The 21,586-nt window shown below is 38.9% G+C and overlaps 1 protein-coding gene across 2 annotated transcripts in view; it reads right to left on the reverse strand.

Annotated features, from left to right (window-relative positions):
• The window catches only part of Xpr1 (xenotropic and polytropic retrovirus receptor 1), a 144,733-nt gene that overhangs the window by 36,341 nt on the left and 86,806 nt on the right, over nucleotides 1-21,586 (reverse strand). For both annotated transcript variants that reach the window (XM_039090615.2, NM_001105992.1), the window contains 6 exons: nucleotides 19,852-20,075; nucleotides 16,699-16,848; nucleotides 16,364-16,447; nucleotides 11,233-11,314; nucleotides 3,323-3,513; nucleotides 2,841-3,020 (listed from right to left, as the gene is read on the reverse strand). In XM_039090615.2, coding sequence (XP_038946543.1) covers nucleotides 2,841-3,020; nucleotides 3,323-3,513; nucleotides 11,233-11,314; nucleotides 16,364-16,447; nucleotides 16,699-16,848; nucleotides 19,852-20,075 — 911 coding nt within the window. The remainder of the gene's footprint in view (nucleotides 1-2,840; nucleotides 3,021-3,322; nucleotides 3,514-11,232; nucleotides 11,315-16,363; nucleotides 16,448-16,698; nucleotides 16,849-19,851; nucleotides 20,076-21,586) is intronic.

The following is a 21,586-nucleotide window of genomic DNA, read 5'->3' on the forward strand; positions in this document are numbered from 1 at the left end:
CACCTCTGACCACTATTCTGAAAATAATGATAAATCTATTAAGCAACTAACTTATGCAATATATTCTCTTAGAGTTTATAGAATGGTATAGCTCAATTCTTATAACAATTCTCTTAAGGTTGAGACAGACCTCACTATGTAGCCCAGGCTGTCCTCTAACTTGAAATTCTCCTGCCTTTACTCACTAAGTGTCAGGATCATAGTGTGTACTAGCATGCTTAACTTTCTCATAGCAATTCCAAAGCTAGTCCTTTGTTATTCCCATTAACACAAACTCACCTTGACTTGTTCTCTATAAACCTGTTATAATTACAAAAAAAAAAAAATTCCTGGCATTGCAGAGCAGAACCAGACACTGGTGCAATCATCAGGAATAAACTCAAGTTGTGCAGGGGACCCGGATGAGTCTGCATGGAGGAGTATGGATAGAGATAGCTTTTACCTTTATCCTCTTAGACTCCCTTGACTTTATCATACAGAAGAAAATGCATAGATAATAATGCATTCCTCTGACACAGTAGTAATTCTGAAAATGAGTTTAAATTCCTAGCTCTCTGGATGTATAGCTGTATTCATTTAGTAGACACATTCAACCTGGGAATCTATGGCAGCCCTCCCCTCAGATGTGGCTGGTTCTTTCTCTTTATTCTATAAGCATTTCTCTTCAGAGGGATACATGACTATATAGTATGAATCAATCCTGAATGTGATCTATAACAGATACTGTTTGAAGCTAGCTATGGAAACAACAATAACAAGTTTTGAGATACTGGTCTCTGGAGCTGATATATTTTGATTCCATGATCCTCTGGAACTGGAATTACAGGTGAGTGCCTGTGCTCTTAACCACTGAGCCCTCTCCAGGTCCCTTAAGTTCATGTCCATGCACACACAATTTTACTAAAAAAAAATTGGTAAAACCTGATCTGTGCCCAGGTGGTCGTGGCACATGCCTTTAGAGGCAGAGGCAGCAGATCTAGGTGAGTTCAAGACTAGCCTGTTCTGTAGATCGAGCTCCAGGACAACCAGGGCCACACTGAGATACCCTGCCTTGAAAAATAACAACAAAACAAAACAAATTGATCACTAAATGATATAACTAAGGACTATATTTTAAAACTTTAGCTTACTAGAAGAATGAGGTAATGTTACTATTAGAAAGTCTGGGGCTTTGCGCTTTCTAATTGGATTCCTAGTTGGGGCAAATACAGAGATAGGAAAGAGGACAAAAGACTTACTGAGTATAAATAGACTGCACTAGATTTGACATACTAACATTGCAGAAAGTTAGTACTTAAAGTTCTTAAGTTTTTTTTTTTTTTTTTTTGGAAGGGAAGGTAGCATAAGTCAATTTCAAAGATTCCCATATAACTATGAATATAAGTAGTGAGCAATCTTTTTTTTTTAAAGATTTATTTATTTATTATATATAAATACACTGTAGCTGTCTTCAGACACACCAGAAGAGGGCATAGGATTTCTTTACAGATGTTGTGAGCCACCATGTGATTGCTGGGAATTGAACTCATGACCTCTGGAAGAGCAGTCGGGTGCTCTTAACCGCTGAGCCGTCTCTCCAGCCCATGAGCAATCTTTATTATTAAGACTAAGTGTTTTTCAGTAAAAATAAAGGTAAAAAACAATGGAAATAAGATTTTTATTTTAGGACAAATCTTTACAAAACATTTTCAAAAAATAAAACTATGGTGAAAACATTCTGTTAATTCTCTGACATACATTTTAGGGACTAATTTTATCAATCAAGTTTGAATAAATAGGTCAACTGATTTTAAATGACCTATACCCAATAACACTTGTGTTCTAGTAACGATATTACAAAAGCAACAAGTCACTGCTTCAAGGAAGACGTTTACTAGTGTGTTAATCCTTTTTATACATCACTCCAGCCTATTCAACCAATCAGTCTAAATTTATCATCACACAGTGCAGTCCCAGATACATATCCACTCAACAGGGATCATTCTACTCATCAGAGAAAGTAGCCATGCATGAAATCATGGCTTCCTACTTAAACAAAGGACTCACCGGGGAACTGCACACAAAGTACACATCTCCACCATCCTGCTATTGCAACATCATCACAGCAAGCTTTCTGAATCTTCCAAAAACCTCATTTAGAAATAAGTTTATAGGAAAGCTAGAGAGGTGGCTCAGTAGTTATGTACTGCTGCTCTTGTGGAGGAGGGGCTCAGTTCCCAGCACCCATGCTTGGTTCACAACTGTCTACAACTCAAGCTTCAGGGATCAGATACACTCATTTGGCTTTCATGAATACCAACCACACACGTGGTACACATGCATATATGTATATGTAGGCACCCACATATATGAATTAGGCAAAAATAAACACTTCATAGGGACTTATAGTTTATAGGTAATCTAAGAGGATACTGAGGTAAATGCAGTATAAAGTGACCTTAGACTTCTGATCCTTCTACCTTCAAATCCTAAGTAAGGGATTACACAATGACACTCTGACTGGCTCTTTTCTTTAGAAAGAAAAAAAAGTTCTATATATTACCACACTGGTTAATTAATTATAATATGTACAATCAATTCACTATCTGGCTACTTTATACTTCATTTTAGTAGGGAAAAAATGTAAAGCACTTTTCCAGGGCTACCATGTTATAAACGTTATATACCAAGGTTATCTGGTATCCAACAAAAGCACTTACTCCTGAAGCTGGACACTACTCACTTGTCCCAGTGTGAATCCTGCCTCTGAGGCTGTGCAATCCAACAGTCCCGTGAGGCATTTGAGGAAGTCAATGCTAATGTACTATTCTAAAAATGTTGTGCATGCCTTCTAGACTTACCAGAAGTTTAAGCAGCCAAAATCTGGATTTATAGTAGAAAGTTTTGGTGGGGTTGATAAGAAAGAAGACCATAAACCCATAAAGGGCAAGAGGATACACATATATAGGGATGATACTAATTGGAGCAAAGAAGCATGCCAGAAGGCTCAGGCACCATAATATCCCCAGGAATCCAGCAATCTGTAAAGCAGAGGGAACACAAAAGAGAGAAAGTTACTTCTTATCATTACACAGAATAGTCTTTAATAAACAAAGATAAGAAAAACGATTAACAATTCAATAATCCTCAAGTGGGAGATGGACTTGAGCACCCATCAGGTTATTCATAAACACCTCAGTAGTCAGCCACTCAGAGTGGAGTACATCCATGAGACTCTCAGTGAGTCAGCCGCTCAGTTAGAGTGGAGTACACTCAGGAGACTCCCAGTGAGTTGGTCATTCATTTAGTGAGGACATGTTCACAAGACTCTGTGCTTTATTACCTCAAAGAGATGCTGATGAGACAAATTGTTTCTTGGATTAAGTTCAAAGATGAGGACATGATTTACTCCAGCTTGTCTCCAACCATATGTGTTGATGCCCAGTAGAAAAAGGAATTCAATCAGAAGAAAGCCACCCCGATAGATTCTTATCAAGGGCCATACAGTTCTATCTGTTTCAAGTTTAAATACAGCTGAAAGAAAATGTATTGGTTAGTTATCTACAATGTTCCCTTTAATTATCTTTTCTCGTCATTCTCTAAGATACAGACCCAGCACAGAATGTTTCTACAAAGGCAATCTGTATCTAGATTATCTTAAGAGTCAATAAATATGCTCTAGGTATATTTCTTGTGCCTCTTTACGCTGCAGAGTGCCATTAGAATAATTTCCCTCAAACTTTTTTAATCATGTTATTCCATTGTTCTATATGTTTTTTTAATTTTGATTTATTTTCTAAATTATAGGACAGCAGGGCTAAGTGGCATTGAACAGTAAGACCAGCCTTTGTTTTTGTTTGAGACATGCAGTCATGGCTATGCTGGAGCATGCTATGTAGACCAGGCTGGCTTCAAACACAGGGATCCTCTTGCTTATGCCTCCTGACTGCTGGCATTAAATATGTGCCATGCCTAGTATAAGACTAGTTTTGTCAATGGGAGCTTCTTGTATGATACAACCTCTTCAACATTGCATTCTCTGTCATCACACTACATTAACTTCTACTGCACAGATCTGTTGTAAAATTCAAAGATACAAAACAAAAAGACAATGTGGGAATCTAAATGTCACAAAATAATAGTTGACATCTATGGAATGTTTACTACGCTAAGGGTTTAGTTTTGTTCTCGGTGCTTTTACATGTAATAGTTTGAATCATTATAATAGTCTATGTTTACTGAGGAAACCGGAGCACAGATAGGTTGAGTAATTTCCTCTGGATTATTGACCTAAATGTAGCCTTTGGTTGGCCTGGCCTTGAACTTGAAGGAACCCATCTGCCTCTGCCTCCACACCTGGCTGCAACCTTTATCACTGTGCATGAAGCTGGTGCTCTTCAGTACTATGTTGCTCGTATGCCCATTCGATCCACTCGGGACACTACTGATCTATAGCTTCCTGCAATTCTGATGTTCAAACGCCTCAGCTCTGGAGCCCGAGCTCTTAAAGACATCTACTCTCCAAGGCACTTTTCCCAAAGCTGCCCTACACTACTCCCAGTGACAGGCCCAATGCATCTTATCTTTTTAAAAGTGAGCTTTCCCCCAGCACCTACTATGCTCTTTCATTCCATCTCAACCAAATTATACTTACTTAATTTAAATAACCATTTATTGTTTATAAAAATATTTAGTAACTTAAAAATAACAGGTCAGAGAAAGTGTTGCTTTGAAATCAAATATATAAATCAGATATCAAATCCTAGTAGGATAAATTATTTAATTTAGAATTTCTAGCTCTCAGTTTCCTCTTGGTCAATGAAAAGATCATCTGTTCTCATACTGGTCTAGAAGAAAAATGCTTAAAATGATTAGATATTAGGAAAATGCAAATTAAAAAACTAAGACAATACCTCACATCCACTTGGATGGACTTAACAGGACCCTCATACATTACTGGTAGAAATGGAAAGTGGTATAACCTCTGTAAAAAACAATAAGATGCTTTCCTATAAAGTTAAACATGCCCCAAGCCTGCACACCTACCTGAGTTCCATTTCTGGCCCCAATAGGAGGGAAACAACTCACTCACCTACGTCACCCGTACAGTATTTTCTGATCACTACATGTGAGCCATAGCAAGCACATGCCCATGGCTCCTAATATAATAATATAAACAAAGAAAAAATTAAGTTTAGAAGACCCAAAGTATCTATGAATGGACGAATGGATAAACAAACTGTGGTATGTGGAATGTAGCACGGAATGATGCCACAATGTGAATGCATGTTGAGAACACGCTAAGTGAAAAGGCCACAAGACTTCAGTCACATGGACTATCTACAGGAGGTATATCCATAAAGACAGAAAAGGACAGTAGTTGTCAACAGCTGGAGCAATAGGCTTCCTTCTAGGACGATAAAAGGTAGACTGTGCAACAATATTGACTTCTTATTGTAAAATAGTTAATTCTGAGGTCAGAGAAACAGCTTAAGCAAGCATGACAAAGTGAGTTTGCACCATATAAAAGCAGGCTTGGTCATAGCTGCTTATAACTTAGTGCTGTATCATGGAGTCAGGCAGGCCCGGAAAGTTCATTAACCAGCAGCCTAGCAAAACCACCAGCCTCAAGTTCAGTGAGCAACCTGGCCTAAGGGAATAAAGCAGGGATAGGAAAGACACCTGTTATCCTCTTTCGGCCTTTCTACATGTACACATGCTGGGTATACCTGTATACAGGCATCTGACACACACACACACACACACACACACACACACACACACACACACACACACAAAGAACGAGTGTTCATCTTTTATACACTTCATTTCACTAAAAGAAATAATTTCAGAGGGGAAAGTAATAAAATCTTGAAGTTGACATTGCAATTCCACCTTAAGTTTAACTGTTTTAACTGTTTACCACTCACAGATTTGCTCTAACATTCCAAAATTTCTAATTCTGTCTAGTCAACTTGACATAACCTAGAGTGACCAGGGAAGAGGTACCCATATTGAGAATGTGCTTGCGACTATGTCTCTGGGAGACTGTCTTGACTGATGGCTGATGTGAGAGGGCCCCCAAAAAACTTCAAGTAATTATGGAATAAGCTGAGTTAATATAATCTCTATTTAAGAGTAAGCAGCCACCTCTGTGAATAATGGATCCATATAACAAAAGCTGCAAACTGTTCCATCTAGACTCTCGCGTACTTTAAACTCTTAGTGAGAGGACACACGTTCATTGGCAGCTCCTGGGCTAAGTGGTGCTATGTGCTGCTTGCTGTGTATAATTTTATTAATTTTCACAGTAAAAACATACATTTTTTTTTACAGGAGAAAAATGAAGAAACAGAGTTAAATCAAGTGCCCCGTCTAAGGACACAGAAATTTAATCTCAGTAATCTGGTTCCAGAGCCTTCTGGACTTGTATGTAAGTTATACACAAATCACCACATGTCTGTTAACTCACAACAGAAAGCAACGCCCCAAACAGGAGTCTATTCTAAACCTTTTCATCATAGTCTTCGCTGCACTGAGTCAAGTTGCTGGACATGTTTTCTTTTGCCGTTCTGGGTCCTGAATCACTGTTGAAACTCATCACAAAACAGTGCCTGCGCTTTGGGGACATTAACATAGTACAGTTACTAATGTTCTCAAGTGCTTACTTGTAGATCTATGCGCTCATCTCTATTCCTAGAGACAGATCATAGGTTACTGCACACAAACATAGGTTACACCTCCGTTTTGGTAAATAGTGCCTAGCAGCTCTCTGAAGTGCTGTGCCTACCTTTCACTTCCAGCATTACCCCCGAGATGTGCCACTATACAGGGCAATACAACTCCTGTACACACTCCACAATCAATGGCTATGTGAGAGGCTTCTTCTTCTTTTTTTTTTTTTTTCTTTTCTATTTTCTTTTTTTTGGAGCTGGGGACCGAACCCAGGGCCTTGCGCTTGCTAGGCAATTGCTCTACCACTGAGCTAAATCCCCAACCCCATGTGAGAGGCTTCTAAGATGCTACTGTTGTAGGGAACACGGCACAAAATTATTTCTTTGTATTGTAGCCTCTTAGATTGTAAACTACATTTATAAAAAATAAATTAAAATGATTGTAACATTTTACATATACTACCAATTATTCTCAAAAAGGATTTCAACAATCAATAGTCCTACCATTAATTTACAAGTGCTTATTTTATACCCTTATATCTACTGCAAATGTTAAGTAGTAAGTGGAATCTGGCATACTCTGATTATTTCAAATTGAGCAAAGGTTAATAGAAGAAAAACTAAAAACCAAAAATCTATATAGAAAAATTTTTATTTTCGTGAAACTAAAACTCTGGGATATGAGATTTTTTTCTGGCAAATTATTGAACACTAGGCCATGTCCCCTTGAGAGACCACAGCAATTATGCACATAATTTTTATGTGAATGCTCAAAGAAAAGAATCGTGCTTGTACATGCATTACTGCTGCTGCGTCTCCCTCTGACTCTCAGCACTGCTCTCTTCTCAGTACCCGAGGGGAGATAAATAAAGACAGACAGCTGGCCTTATCTGTTTACCCTCCCCCTCACCAATACACAGAGAAATCAAACAAAAAAGGGTTCTGAGGTTAGAGTGCAATGCACAATGCTAGATATATAAATTGCATGCATTAAAAACAAACTCACGGGGCTGGGGATTTAGCTCAGTGGTAGAGCCCTTACCTAGGAAGCGCAAGGCCCTGGGTTCGGTCCCCAGCTCCGAAAAAAAGAACCAAAAAAAAAAAAAAAAAAAACAAAAACAAACTCACAGTAATACAGTCTATGTTTACTAAAAACTCAGCTTGTCCTAAGTTAAAAAATAAAAAACAAACAAAACCCCCCTTTCCCTTTAATTCACATGAAAAGAAAGACATCTGCTTCTTCCCTGACTTACTTAAGCTCTTAAGGATTGACTTCTCCTGGTTTTTCAGTACTGGGGACTGAACTCAGGAGTCCGTTTGAGACAGGCAAGCATTCTGCTACTGAGCTACACAACTCCGTCCTTCCTCTGCACCCCCACATACTTTTTTTTGTCTGAAGACTCATGGGGATCAAGGGCAGTTACTAGACACATAAAGGTGACTTGTGGGTTAACTGGGGAGATGGCACAGTAAGCAAAGAGCTTACGGTGCAAGTGTGAGGATCTGAGTTTGAATGCAAGGAATCCACATAAAAAGCAAGATTTTATAACACGAAGCTATAATCCCTGTGCTCCAGCACTGGATGGCAGGGGAGAGAGGAGAATCTTAGGTGCTGGTAGGCCAGCTTGTCTGGCACTGCAGAGGTAAACAATAGAGAAACCTGCCTCAAAACAAGACGGAACAACGCCTGCCTGGTCCTCTGCTCCTCTGCCTGTGCAGGGGCACGAGACTGCTCACATTTACATTTATGCAAAACACAAACACAAAGGTTTTAAGTTACTTATAGATGAACAAATAAAGATAAATTCTCAAGTAATCCTATAAATTTAAAGTACTGAGTTCATTGAATAAATGAGGAAACTGTTTTAGAAAAGACCAGTTGTCCATACGACCATAACAACAACCCACCAATGGTGGGGCTGGAACTGAAACTCAGGCAGAGTTATGCTCTTCCCACGGCAGCTTAGACAAACTAGGTGGTCGTGTGTACTGTAGATGTTTCATGTATTCTAAACACGTAAACTATAATTACCCTATATCCACAGAAACAGGTTACAAAATTATCATAAATTTCAGCAATATTAAATTGTATGCTATGGGTGCATAATACTTTTTAGCAACTAGTGGGAAGGAGAACCTTGAAGTTTTGGTTGTAATGGCTGAGCTGTCTTTCTAGCTAGAGAACTCTAATAATACAATGAAAACATACAGTCAATAGGAAAGTTCATGTAAAAGCCCTTGCAACTAGGGTTATAACTTTATGATATAAAACAGGCAATGCTGAGGAGAACGCATCCAAGAAATAATAAAGTTCTGTACATCACTTAATTTCAACTGGTTTCTCTTCGATCCATTCAGACTTCCCCAAATATTGTTAAACTCCTATTATGCTCCATGTAGTATTCTAGTGCTTAGAGACAACAGCCCAGGCATAGCGGTGTTTGGGACCAAGTCCAACTATTGCTTACACATTAGTAGCAAGTAGAGGCAGGAGTATGCACTGTCATGTCACAAGCATCTGAAGAAAGCTAATGTGGGTCAAAGGGATAGAAAAATGAGAGGAGACCATTTCAGTATAGTGTGGTCACAGAAGGCCTCACTGAAAAGACAGCATTAAACAGAGATCTAAATGAAGGGAAAGAATAAGGCAAAGAGACACCCTGGGAAAGAGCTCCCTAAGCAACAGATGTGTTCAAAGACTAGTGAATACAACTGAGTGAACATGGGAGAAAGACAGGATAGGAAGTAACCAACTAAGGTGCAACATCCTTAACATCCTGTTTACTATGGTGGGGGAGGGGCTGAAGAAAGGAGAACAGAAGAAAACCACCTTTCACAGACTTGTGGTTAGAAGAAGCTCACAGTGGATGCACACTGTTGTACAGTAAACAAGAAACGACTCTTGAGACAAAGACAGTACTAATGGATGGAGTGAAAAGTGATAAAATTCAAACAATATGAAGACACAGTAACAAGATTTCTTGTATGTGTAAGTGATGAAATACGAAGGATGTTGTTTGGAATCTAAGTGTTGGCCAAAGGTCATGTGTCATGTGTGCTGTCCCCAGCTAGTAGTGTTACTAGTAGTAACAGTGAACAGCTGACTCTCAAACACTGTGACCACAGTGATGTGCCTTGCTACAGGCCCGAAGTGTTCAAGTGATCAAGGACTAAAATCTTTACAACCATGAGCCAAAATAAGCCTTTCTGTTTTTTTTTTAACTTGATGATTTCAGCTAACACAGGGGTAAAGAGGGACTTAAAAGTTTGGGCTTTATCTTGGTGACTTAAAAAAAAAAATCAAGGGTCCCTTTGTCTTACTTAATACCTGTTAGATAGTCAAACAGCCAATTAGATCTTTTTCAGAGGAGAGAGAATATATACCTGCAAGTCATTAGCATATAGATAGCATTTGTAGCCATAAGCTTTAATAATTTGCCTAGATAGAAAATTAACATAGAAAGTAGAAATATGAGAACTGAATATGTTGGAGTTATCCAACATTTCAATGCCACATAGAACACTATGACTTGGGAAAGAAACTGGCAAAGAAATACTGAAGAAATTTAATTAGAAAAACAGGTGGGGCATTTGAAGGGTTTCCAGGTGTGATAACTCAAAATGCTACTGAAAGGCTGCTCACGCTCTTAAGAGGCTTCTAAGGCTGCCTGTGGCTAGGCACTGTGCTAGTTCTTAAGCTGGGACTAGTTGCTCTTACAGAAGAATCCGTTTGTAACTTCTTTGGGTATGGGTTGTTTTATTTTTTGAGATAGGACCTCATTTATCCCAGGGTGGCCTCAAACACACTCACACACTATGTAGTTGAGGAAATTCTTGAACTCCTGATCTTTGTGCCTCCCCTTCCTAAATGCTGGGATTATAGATTTGTGCTACTACACCTGGATTTGTGCAGTGCTGGAGACTGAACACAAGACGTCATATATGCTAGGCAAGCATTATGACCTAAGCTCCAACCCTAGCCCTAGTTTTGGACTTTACTGATTTGAAAGCCTCATAGCTAAGCCTCTAGAGACCGCGTGCAGGACAGTTATTAGCAGATTCTGGGGGACGTGAGGGTCTCTAATAAGCAGAATAAATAAGGGTTAGTGTATGAACTCTGTAACATATTTATTTCCATTTATGACCAAGAAAACATAATTACACTTTTTACATAGTGTGTGTTTGTGTGTATGTGTGCATATATCATGTCATATACAAACATGTCAGAGGATAATTTGTGGGAGTCAGCTTTCTTCTTCTAACATGTAGGGGTCAAAACTCATGGAAGTCAGGCTTGGCAGCAAGCATCTTTAACCAGTGAGTCACCTTCCTGGCCCCGGGTTAAGTTCTTAATAGCTGAACTCTAAATCTCTTGAGGTTAAAAAAGACTAGAAAATGATAGGAAATAAGAAGTCGATGGTCTACAAAATTATATCCCAAAGGAAAAACAAACAAATGTCTAAAACCACCCCACAAAACTTCTTACAGTACTTTAGGTAGCCATGCTTGACTCTTTACAGAAGGGCAGAATGTGGCATAAATATAATAAGAACAAATGAATGAAAAGGTTAAGAATTACCTGCAAACACAAGAGTAATATTCAGCACAATGAATATTCCAAAAAACAGGCCGACTCTAAAAGTAGTCCATGCTGGTGCAGGCTGTGAACAGAAAACAGAAATCTGAGTAAATGACAAGAGAGCAAGCACATGCAATGTGTGCCACAGTAGAGTAACTTAGTAGCATAAACCTCGAAGTTGTATAAAGACAGTATATTGTATTAGCCTAGCCTTTATAACTCTGAAGCAGAAGATCACTTCCACACCACCATTCTATGCCAACTACAACAGGGGTACTATTGAGTTCTTTTACAGAGATCTGAGTCATGGGTTGGGGAGATGTCCATCTAGTTAAGCACTTGCTGTGTCGGCATGAGGACATGAGTTGGATACCCAATACCCATATAAAAAGTCAGGCAGATCCCACATAAAAGGCTGGGCACAGTGCATACTTGTGCCATGTAGACAAATGCAGACAGATCTCTGGACCTCCCTGAACAGTGGACCTAGACAAAACACTGGGCTCTGGGTTCACTAGGAGACTGTCTCCAAACCAAGCTGGAAAAGGACTAAGGAACACACTCAGTCTCCACCTCTGGTCAAAACACATGCACCCGCATGCACGCACGCACACACAGGAGCAAGAGAGAGAGAGAGAGAGAGAGAGAGAGAGAGAGAGAGAGAGAGAGAGAGAGAGAGAAAGGGGAGGGAGGGAAGAAGGAAAAGAGACAGAGAGATGGGGAGAGAGAAACAGGTGTCATGAAATAAGATGGTAATCTTAGGCTTCAGATTAATACAATGAAGTAGGTTTTCTCTAAATGATTTAGAATGCATTTAAATTTTATAAAAATAAAATGCATTTATTTCTACATTTTGAAGGTCAGAATTACTCAATTTGAGTTTACTCTTTTGTAATATGAATAATGAAAAGACAAGAACACAAACTATACTGAGAAAACTTAAATAAAAAATGTAAAGACTTATTTATTGTTTTATTTACATGTATATGTGTCTGTCTGAGTTTATGTACACCATGGGTGTTCAGGTACCCACAGAGGCTAGAGAGACTGGAGTTAAGGTGGTTTTGCCTTTCCTATGTAGGTTCTGGAAGCCAAAATAGGGTCCCTTGCAAGAGCAGCAAGCATGCCTGACCTTGGAGCCATCTCTCCAGCCCGTCAAATGACAACTTTTAAACTGTGCTAGAGTTCTTAAGAGATGGGCACATAAAAACCTCTAGTGCAAGGAACAATTATATTCTTTTTTGTCATAATTTGATTTTAAATCTATAACTGACCTTAAAATTACCTTTTTTCTAAAGCAAACAGAAATTTCTTTTAAGAGATGGAGGACAGAGATATAAACATGAATTTTTTAGTGTTAAGGATAAGTGAGTAAACTTAATTAGACCTTTAAAACACACACATATGTACACACAGACACACACACACACACAGACAGACACACACTCACAGACACACACACACAAACACAGACACACACACAGACATACACACACAGACACACACACACAAACAGACACACACACAGACATACACACACAGACACACAGGCACACATACACATGCACAGACACACACGCACACACACACAGACACACAGGCACACATACACACGCACAGACACACAGACGCACACGTGCGCGCGCGCGCGCGCACACACACACACACACACACACACACACACACACACCACATCGAAACTCTAATTACTTGTCACAAGAGCTAGCTGTATTGTCAGTTTCAGAATGAAAGTATCTAGAAGGAAGACAGTAACTTATCTTTTCTTAAAGCTACTTTAGTTTCAACAATTGCACTCTACATTCTCTGGACAGAAGGATGCCTATCACCACTGAGAGTGCTAGACACGGCTGTACAGTGAACACAGGCAGTGCATGCCCTGTCTTTAGACACCACCCTCTTAGAGGTCCCTCCGCTCTTACTGCGCACCTTCCCTCCTCACTGAAAACCACTTCATGTTTTCCTCATGCCTCCTCTAAACACATTCTTAAACACTTGAATTTTTAAAATTAATTTTCTCCTCTTAAGGTTTTATTCTCATATAAATGATGTAATAAACTATATACATTTAAAGCACAAGTTCTATGTTTGTTCTTCTGGAGCTTTTATAGCTTTTCTCTCTCTTTTAATCGGTCTGACTGTGATGTGTCTATGGTTTTGTTAAAATACTGTTTTACTGAATTCACTGGCATACAAGGAATTGCACACACACTAGATTTAAAGTATAAAATGATAAGATTTTTACAAGATTTCATACATATGGATATTGATGAAGTCATAACCACAATGAAGACGATCAAAGGCAGTATTTGAGCAAGGCATGGTGATACATGTCTGTAGGTGGGGCACTCCAGAGGTAAGGGCAAGGGCATCAGGTGTTCAAGGCCAGCCTCGGCTATATAGGAAGTAGTAAAGGGAAGTGAACAAAACCAAATCACTAACACATTCACTACCCTACAAACTTCTTTATGCCCCTTTTTGTTTTCTTTCCTTTCTACCCAAAACCTAATCTCCACCATAGCAGCTTAATTGGGAACCAGTGATTTCTTTCTTTTTTCTTTTAAAAGATTTACTTATTTTTATTTTATGTCCATTAGTATTTTCCCTGCACATATATCTGTGTGAGTGTTTCTGATCCCCTGGAGCTGGAATTACAGACAGTTGTGAACTGCTATGTGGGTGTTGGGAATTGAACTTGGGACCTCTGGAAGAGCAGCCTGTGCTCTTAACCACTGAACTATCTCTCCAGCCTGATTTGCTTTTTTCTTTGGTGTTCACTGGTTTACATTTTCTAGAGTATTAAGTAAATGGAGTAACATATAGTATATACTTTTTAGAAATTTGCCTTCTTTCTCTCTCTTGATTCACATACGTTGTGGAATGTATCAACACATTATTTTCAGGTTGGGTAGAAATGAAGTGTTCAGATACAGCACAATTGTTTATCCATTTACCACGGATGGGCATGAGTTGTTTACAGCTTTGGCCATTATGAATAAAGGTGCTATGAAAACTTATATAGACGTCTTTTTGAGGATATACACTTGCGTTTGTCTTGGATAAATACCTAGGAAATACAACAGCCAATCATATGGTATATACACTTAACTGTTTAGGAAACTCCTCAACTAAATGCTAACGGTAATATCATTTTATTCCATCAGCAGCAGAGGAGATGGGATTCTGTTCCTCTAAGCATAGGTGTGAGCATCTCTTGTGGTTTAGTCTGCACGTCTCGATGGTCAGGACCGCTGACCTTGTGGACCTGGCCTTGCTCTCATTTTCCACCTGCACAGCACTGACGAAGTTCAGGTTATTTTCTCACTCCTAAGTATTGGTGTTCTCCATATGTCCTCAGTAAAATATATTGTCTACCAAACATATTTTAATAAATATTTTCTCCTAGTTTAATACACTTCATTCTCCTTAACAGAGTCTTTTGAGGATCTGTTGATGACTTAGATGAGGTGCTTTTGATGTCCTTTCTAAGAAGCCTTTGAGTCTCCCGAGATTGCCATGGCTTGTCTCCTATATTTTCTTCTAAACCTTTTTAGTTTTAGGTTTACTTTAGGTCCACGTGATGTCTAGGGATATGCGGTATAAAACACAAATAAAGGCTCATGTCTCGTTTGCATAGAGATCCAACTGCCCGGCTATTTGTGGAACACATTACTCTTCCTCTGCTGGCCGGCTTTATGTCTGTACTGAAAGTTAGATGTATACATATGTTCATCTCTGTTTAGATTCTATCCCATCCCAATGAAGTACTGTCTATCATGCCCTACCTTGATTACTCCAGCCTTAACAGATTTTCATACTAGGTAGTGCTAATATTTCAATCTTTTAATTTGCTCCAAAGATATACTGGCTAACTCTAGGTCTTTTGCATTTCCATGAATTTTAAAACTAGTGTACCAACACACACATACACACACACACACACACACACACACACACACACACACACACACACTCCACCCCTACTGACAGTTTTTTAGATGGATTATTCTATACATCTAAAATTAAGAAACGGCTTAATTGAGCTTACCCAATACGCCATAACTCAACATGTCTTTCATTTAAATGGCCTGTAGTTTATTTCAGTTCTGTAATTTCTAACGTAAAGGTCTTTTGCATCTATTTCGGTGGCATTATTGGGTAAGTTTGTTACTGTCAATTGTACTTGATGTGCAGTCACACTTGATTCTTTGTAAACTGGCACTGTATTCTGAAGCTCACTAACCCGATTAGCTGTGGTAGCTATATGGATCATCAAGTCACTGATGACAAACAAACAAAACAGCAAAACAACAAAACCTCCAGCAGTTTTACTTCTTTCTTTCTAACCTGAATGCCTTTTATGTCCTTTTCTGACCTTATCACATTGGCTATAATAACCGGGAAAGAGTTTAATGACAGTCCTAAGACTGAATATACAATTTGCTTCTGGTCTTGTAAGGGAAATCTCAGTGTTTTCCTGTTAAATATAACATTAATTCTAATTTTAATACATGTTGGTTATTATATATAAACTCTTCATTATTAATTTCAATACATTGTTATCACATAAAATACTCTGATAAAAATTATTTATTGAGACAGGTTTTATGAGACAGAGATATGACTTCAATGCTATATAAATAGCATTTAATAGCACCACCCCCCGTCCTCTTTTATAGGGGATAACTGTTGTTTTGGAAATGCTATATTGTAACCCAGTACATCTAAATCTCCCATATCATGAACAACAACAAAGAGCTTCATCTCAGCAGATAATACTAAGAAGCAGGTCTGTATAAGAACACGCAGGGGAGGGAGCTAGGGCAGCACTAAGAGAAAGGGGCAAGGCTCTGCAGCTCATTATGATATGAAGGCTCACATCGACTTTTTCCTTCTTTCCTCCCCCCCAACCCCCCTCTTTTCTTATCCTGGCTTAGCCTCCTAAACACTGGATTAAAACATGTGTCACTATGCCTGGGTCCTAGAACCTAATTTTTTTCTGAATGAGAATAGTAGCAACTCCTTACAAAGCCCTTTAAGGTAACGACACCAGACAACAATATTGTGTTATTAAACATGCAAAAGGAAACAAGCTCTGGAAGCAAGTTCTAACCTGAGCAGCTCCCAACGGAGGGACCCGTAATCGCTTCATAGCCTTTTGTCTGTCGCCATCTTCAAGTTCATTGGTGACCACAGCCTGAAAGAGAAATGATCAAGTTCTGTGTAAGTTATTCTAAATGAAAGGGATATGCATACATACGCATGTGTGTAATGTCTTGCTAGCCTCTTAATAAGTGTACTGATAAGCAAATAAAAAGACCTTAAATAAGAATATATGTACTCTAAGCCAGCAGTTTACAAAAGCCTGCAGAACAAAATGGCGAACTACTTCTTTAAAATACACACAAACAAGACTGAACGCATATGGCAAGCAAGTGGGTGCTGTACCTCTGTCTCAGAAATGAGCTGGTTGATTTTCTTGCATATATAAAATGGGGCCACCTCCACATGAGCCACTCGCCAATCTGCTCCACGAGATGTTTCCAGGATCTTGTCATGCTTTTTAAGGATTTTTCGAAACCCTGTAAAATTCAGATTCTACAGGAAGAAAAAAGAATTACAACTATCACTCGTGGCATCAATAAAGAAGATTAAAACAGTGCAGCAGTAGACACTGACTGAGCTGACGGAGCGCATTCTGAGAGCCCGGGAGCACCAGCACATTCCTAGCAGCATCCCGCACTGCCCACAGCGGTAAGGCTCTCTGGTCACAGAATACAAGGCAGAAGCCCACGAGGAACATTATTTTTCGTCCAAGTAAATTATTGAAAATTCTAAGCTCCAAACATTTTTATTTCCAACTTTTCCACATATAACCATTTCAAAATGGGTTGTTTTACTGCTTTAGCCAAAAGAGTCCTTTCAGAAAATGTCTTGTGGGGTTGGGGATTTAGCTCAGTGGTAGAGCGCTTGCCTAGCGAGCGCAAGGCCCTGGGTTTGGTCCCCAGCTCCGAAAAAAAGAACCAAAACAAACAAACAAACAAAAAAAAAAAAAAAAGGAAATGTCTTGTGTTCATCATTGACTGAATCCATTTCTTTTAATTCTTTTTTTTTTTGTGAGTGTGTGTGAGAGGGTCATTTCTTATTTCTTTTTTCTTTCTTTCTTTTCTTTTTTCAAATGGTAAAGAAGAGCATGTTCCCTCCTACAGGCATGAACACCGTGAGAACAGCAGATAGGTATCCAGGTCTCTTAACTTTTGCTTTCTTTCCATTCATCTCAGCTTCGGGACGAAAGTGAGAAGGAGAAAGGACCACAGCACAGGGCAGTGACAGTGGTGGAAGTTCCACCTTCCTTCACCTTCTATAGAATCAAAAGACTGCGTTTTCCCACATTCTAGTCACTTGTGCTCACTTGTGCTCGTTATCTGAAATGGCAGGAGAGCAAGAATTTGCAGGTCCTGATTAGATCTATGTGAGGCCGTCTGTGTCTGCTAAGGTTTCTTGTGCATTTGTTAGAATCTATTCCTTGTACCATATGCATGATGAAACTGGTGTGTGTGTGTGTGTGTGTGTGTGTGTGTGTGTGTGTGTGTGTGTGCGTGTGCGTGTTTGTGGTTGCAGGCAGCACAGTATGTGCTCATGCATGTGCGTAGATTTCTCCATCTTTCCTTCACTGAACCTGGAGCTCACCGATATGGCCAAACTGGCGAGCCAATACTCCCGAAGGATCCTCTTGTCTTCCTCCCCAAACCTGGGATAACAGGCCAGTGTGGCCAAACTTGGCCTTTTTACTTTTGTCTTAGGAATCTTAAGTCAGTTCTTTATGTTTTCATAAAAAACACTTTACCCAACCCTAGATATGGCTTTAAATTTTTCCTTTCTTCCTCATTTTAAAACAGAACAATTCTTGGGGCTAAAGAGATTGCTCAGTGGTTAAGTATATGTGGTGTTCTTGCAGAGGTCTGGATTCAATTTCCAGGATCTACATCAGGGAGGCACAGCTGCCTGTAACTCCAGTGCTGAGCACCTGATGCACTCTCTGGTCTGTATGGATACTGCACGCATGCAATGTACATACAGACCACCAGGCACGCCAACATATATATATATATATATATATATATATATATATATATATATATATATATGAACTTTAAGACTTGTAAATAGAATTATTTTCATACAGCAGAGACTTGTGACGCTTCTGGTGTAGCTACTGGGAAATGAATTCAGGTTCCCTAGAAGAGCAACAAGTATTCTGAACAGTTGAGCACTAAGTTAAGACTAAATTAAAAACCTATGGGAAAGTATTTTGTTTCTTTAATATTTAGCTATTGATATGAATTTTAAAAATTAAATTACAAAGCTATAGAAAAATATGTCAAAAAAGGGGCCTAGGTGTGTGTCTAATTAACCAAGCACTCGGAAGGCCAAGGCAGGAGGAATTCAGGTTTCAGATCAGACTGGGGAATCTAATGAAAACAAGGGAATTTATCATTTATTTCTTCCACATTATTACTTTTCTGCTGAATTATTTCTCAAGTGGGTTCTTCTTTGAACGTTAAAACATTGAATCATCAAAGAAACTATGGGGCTGGGGAGATGGCACTGACTGCTCTTCCAGAGGTCCTGTGTTCAAATCCCAGCAACTACATGGTGACTCACAATCATCTGTAATGAGATCTGATGCCCTCTTCTAGTGTTCTGAGGACAGCTACAGTGTGCTCATATACAAAATAAATAAATAAATCTTTAAAGGAAGAAAGAAACTATGAAATTGATGGGAAAGGTACCCATATTCACAACGTGATCATTGTAGAATGGATTTTAAGTACTTTGTATTTAGAAACTTGCCTTTCTTTTGTTTTATTAATGCCTGTTATAAAAAGAGCCACTGCTTTTCTGAACTTTAGCTATTGGTTAGGAATAGAAAGATTAACATAACCAACACTGTGACAGACATTTATTTTTATTCATTGAAGAGTTTAAATATGAAGCAAACTGCCAGTCTTTCAGTCAAAAGATACCCCTAAGAACTGCATACATTATTTTTTTAACCAAGTGTGTATGGGCTCACAGTTGATTTGAGTATCTTCCTTACTTGCTATCCACTTTATATAACTGAGGCTGGCTGTCTTGCTGAGTCAAGAGCTCTCTGCTTCTGCTAGTCTGGCTAACCATACTCTTTGAGAAATTCTTGTCTGCTTCTTATATGCCGGAATTACAGGGGGCTGCCATGCCTGCCTGGCTTTTATATGGGCTCAGGGAACCTGAACTCCAGTGCTCAGACTTGAGCAGCAAGGGCTCTATCTGCTGAGCTATCCCTATAAAATACACACATACACACACACACACACACACACACACACACACACACACACACACACACACACCTTAAAAAACAAGTCTTGTTAATAGTTTTAATTCTAGTACATGGTTGTTGGTTTTTGGTTTTTTTTTTTTTTCCACAAAAATATCTAAATTCCAAGAACCTCAAGAATAAAGATGATTTCAGTCTTTAGGGGATTTGGTATACACCAAGGTAATTCTCCTTCCTGGAGTCTTATTTCACAAAGCCATTCTGTGGGGAAGACTAAGCACCTGATAGTTCTGCAGCAGGATGAGACTGAGGTAGAACTCGCTGAAGGCCAGCTTAAGGTCTTTAATATTCCTATGTTGGACACGCTCCTCATGGGACAGGTGGAACACTGGCTTCCTGCGTTGCCGCAATGTTGTGACACCAGTGCTTTCTTTCTGCGCATCCAGTGATGACTGAAGCTCATTCTGAAGTGTAGCAAACCTGCGCTGAGCTTCCGCCAGCTTCTCTATAAGGAAAGAGCATTATCCAAACAGGTTAAAGATACATATGCAGACAAAACACCCATACAGATAAAACTTTTTGAAAATCTAAAAATAAAATAAAATGTATTCAGCTACTAATCTTATATTATAAAAGTGATAAACATGCTCAATTTTGAATCATTTTTATTTTATTGAATTCTAAATTTTTCTTGATTATACTAATTTTGCTTCCCTCGAATTTCTAGGGAAAACATTATACAAGATATGTAGAATACAATAAGAGAAAGCATTTTGGCCTAGAACCTGTGCATTCTACCTCAAACTTTCCTCCCTGCAAAACTGTTACTGAATCCTTTCTTTTCATAGATAAGACAAAGTTGAGTCACTAAGAGTAAAAACATTACAATGAATTTGGAAAACAGTTTGGAGTTCTCAAAAAGTTAAACATGGAATTTATCATGTGATCAGCTACATGATCCTAGCTATATATCTAACAGAACTAAACATACAAAACCTTGATACATAAATAAACATGTCCTCCTATCAGTCAAATGTCTCTCAGTTGATAAATGGGTAAACAAAGGTAGTGTGCTGTATATGCAAACATATACACAGAACAGATCACAGCCATACAGAAAAGTAAGGATCAGACTCTACCTACAGGAATTGTCCAGAATGGGGGAAAGCACAGAGACAGAAGGTACATTAGCAGTAGGGAAGGAGAACTGCAGAGTGACAGCTAGCAGGAATAAAGGGTAGTATGTCTTTAAAGGATAACAAGAATGCTCTGGAATTAGATAGGGTGATTTACAACATTGTGACTATACTTGAAATTACACACTCTCAGAGAGTAAATGCTGGTACTAAGGATATAGCCCGGTTAGTAAAGTGCTTGCCTGTGTGCATGAGGCCCCGGGATTTATCCCCAGCACTTAAATAACAAACAAACAAAACTGATTTTTTTGTGTTATGTATCTTATTTTAAAAGAGCTTTGTAAGACACATTTCTGAGGGTCTAGCAAAGGGCTAGAGGCACTTGCTGCCAAGCCTGCCAAGTCAATACCCAAGGCTCCTCCAACTTATCCTCTGCCCTCCACAAACACACTGAGGTACATGTGCACGCACTAAATAAATGCAGCTTTAAAAAAACACGTTTAAGAAAAACTTTCTGGTTGTACAACTTCACACATAAACAGGACTAGAACTAGAACTTGAGGCTGTGCCTGCTGTGTCTCCCATTGTCCCTCATAACTTCTCTACAAGTTCTTTAAAACCATACTAAAACTAATGCACTGTGTGTTAAAAACGAGACTATTTCTGGATAAATGTGTTTTTGTTAGACATATACAGTGTTCCTCCGTATAACACGGACAGGTTCTATGACCCCAAATCTGCAAGTGTTTCTAACAGGTGACCTACACAAATGCAGAAATACTTCAAATTACCTTTCGGTTACTTAGATTTATACAGCCTTTTAAACTCTGGGTCATAACCAGGTGGAATTATGTAGTTGAATATGAGGTTTTCAAAACAT

Source organism: Rattus norvegicus, chromosome 13, assembly GCF_036323735.1.
Source record: "Rattus norvegicus strain BN/NHsdMcwi chromosome 13, GRCr8, whole genome shotgun sequence".
NCBI lineage: Eukaryota > Metazoa > Chordata > Mammalia > Rodentia > Muridae > Rattus > Rattus norvegicus.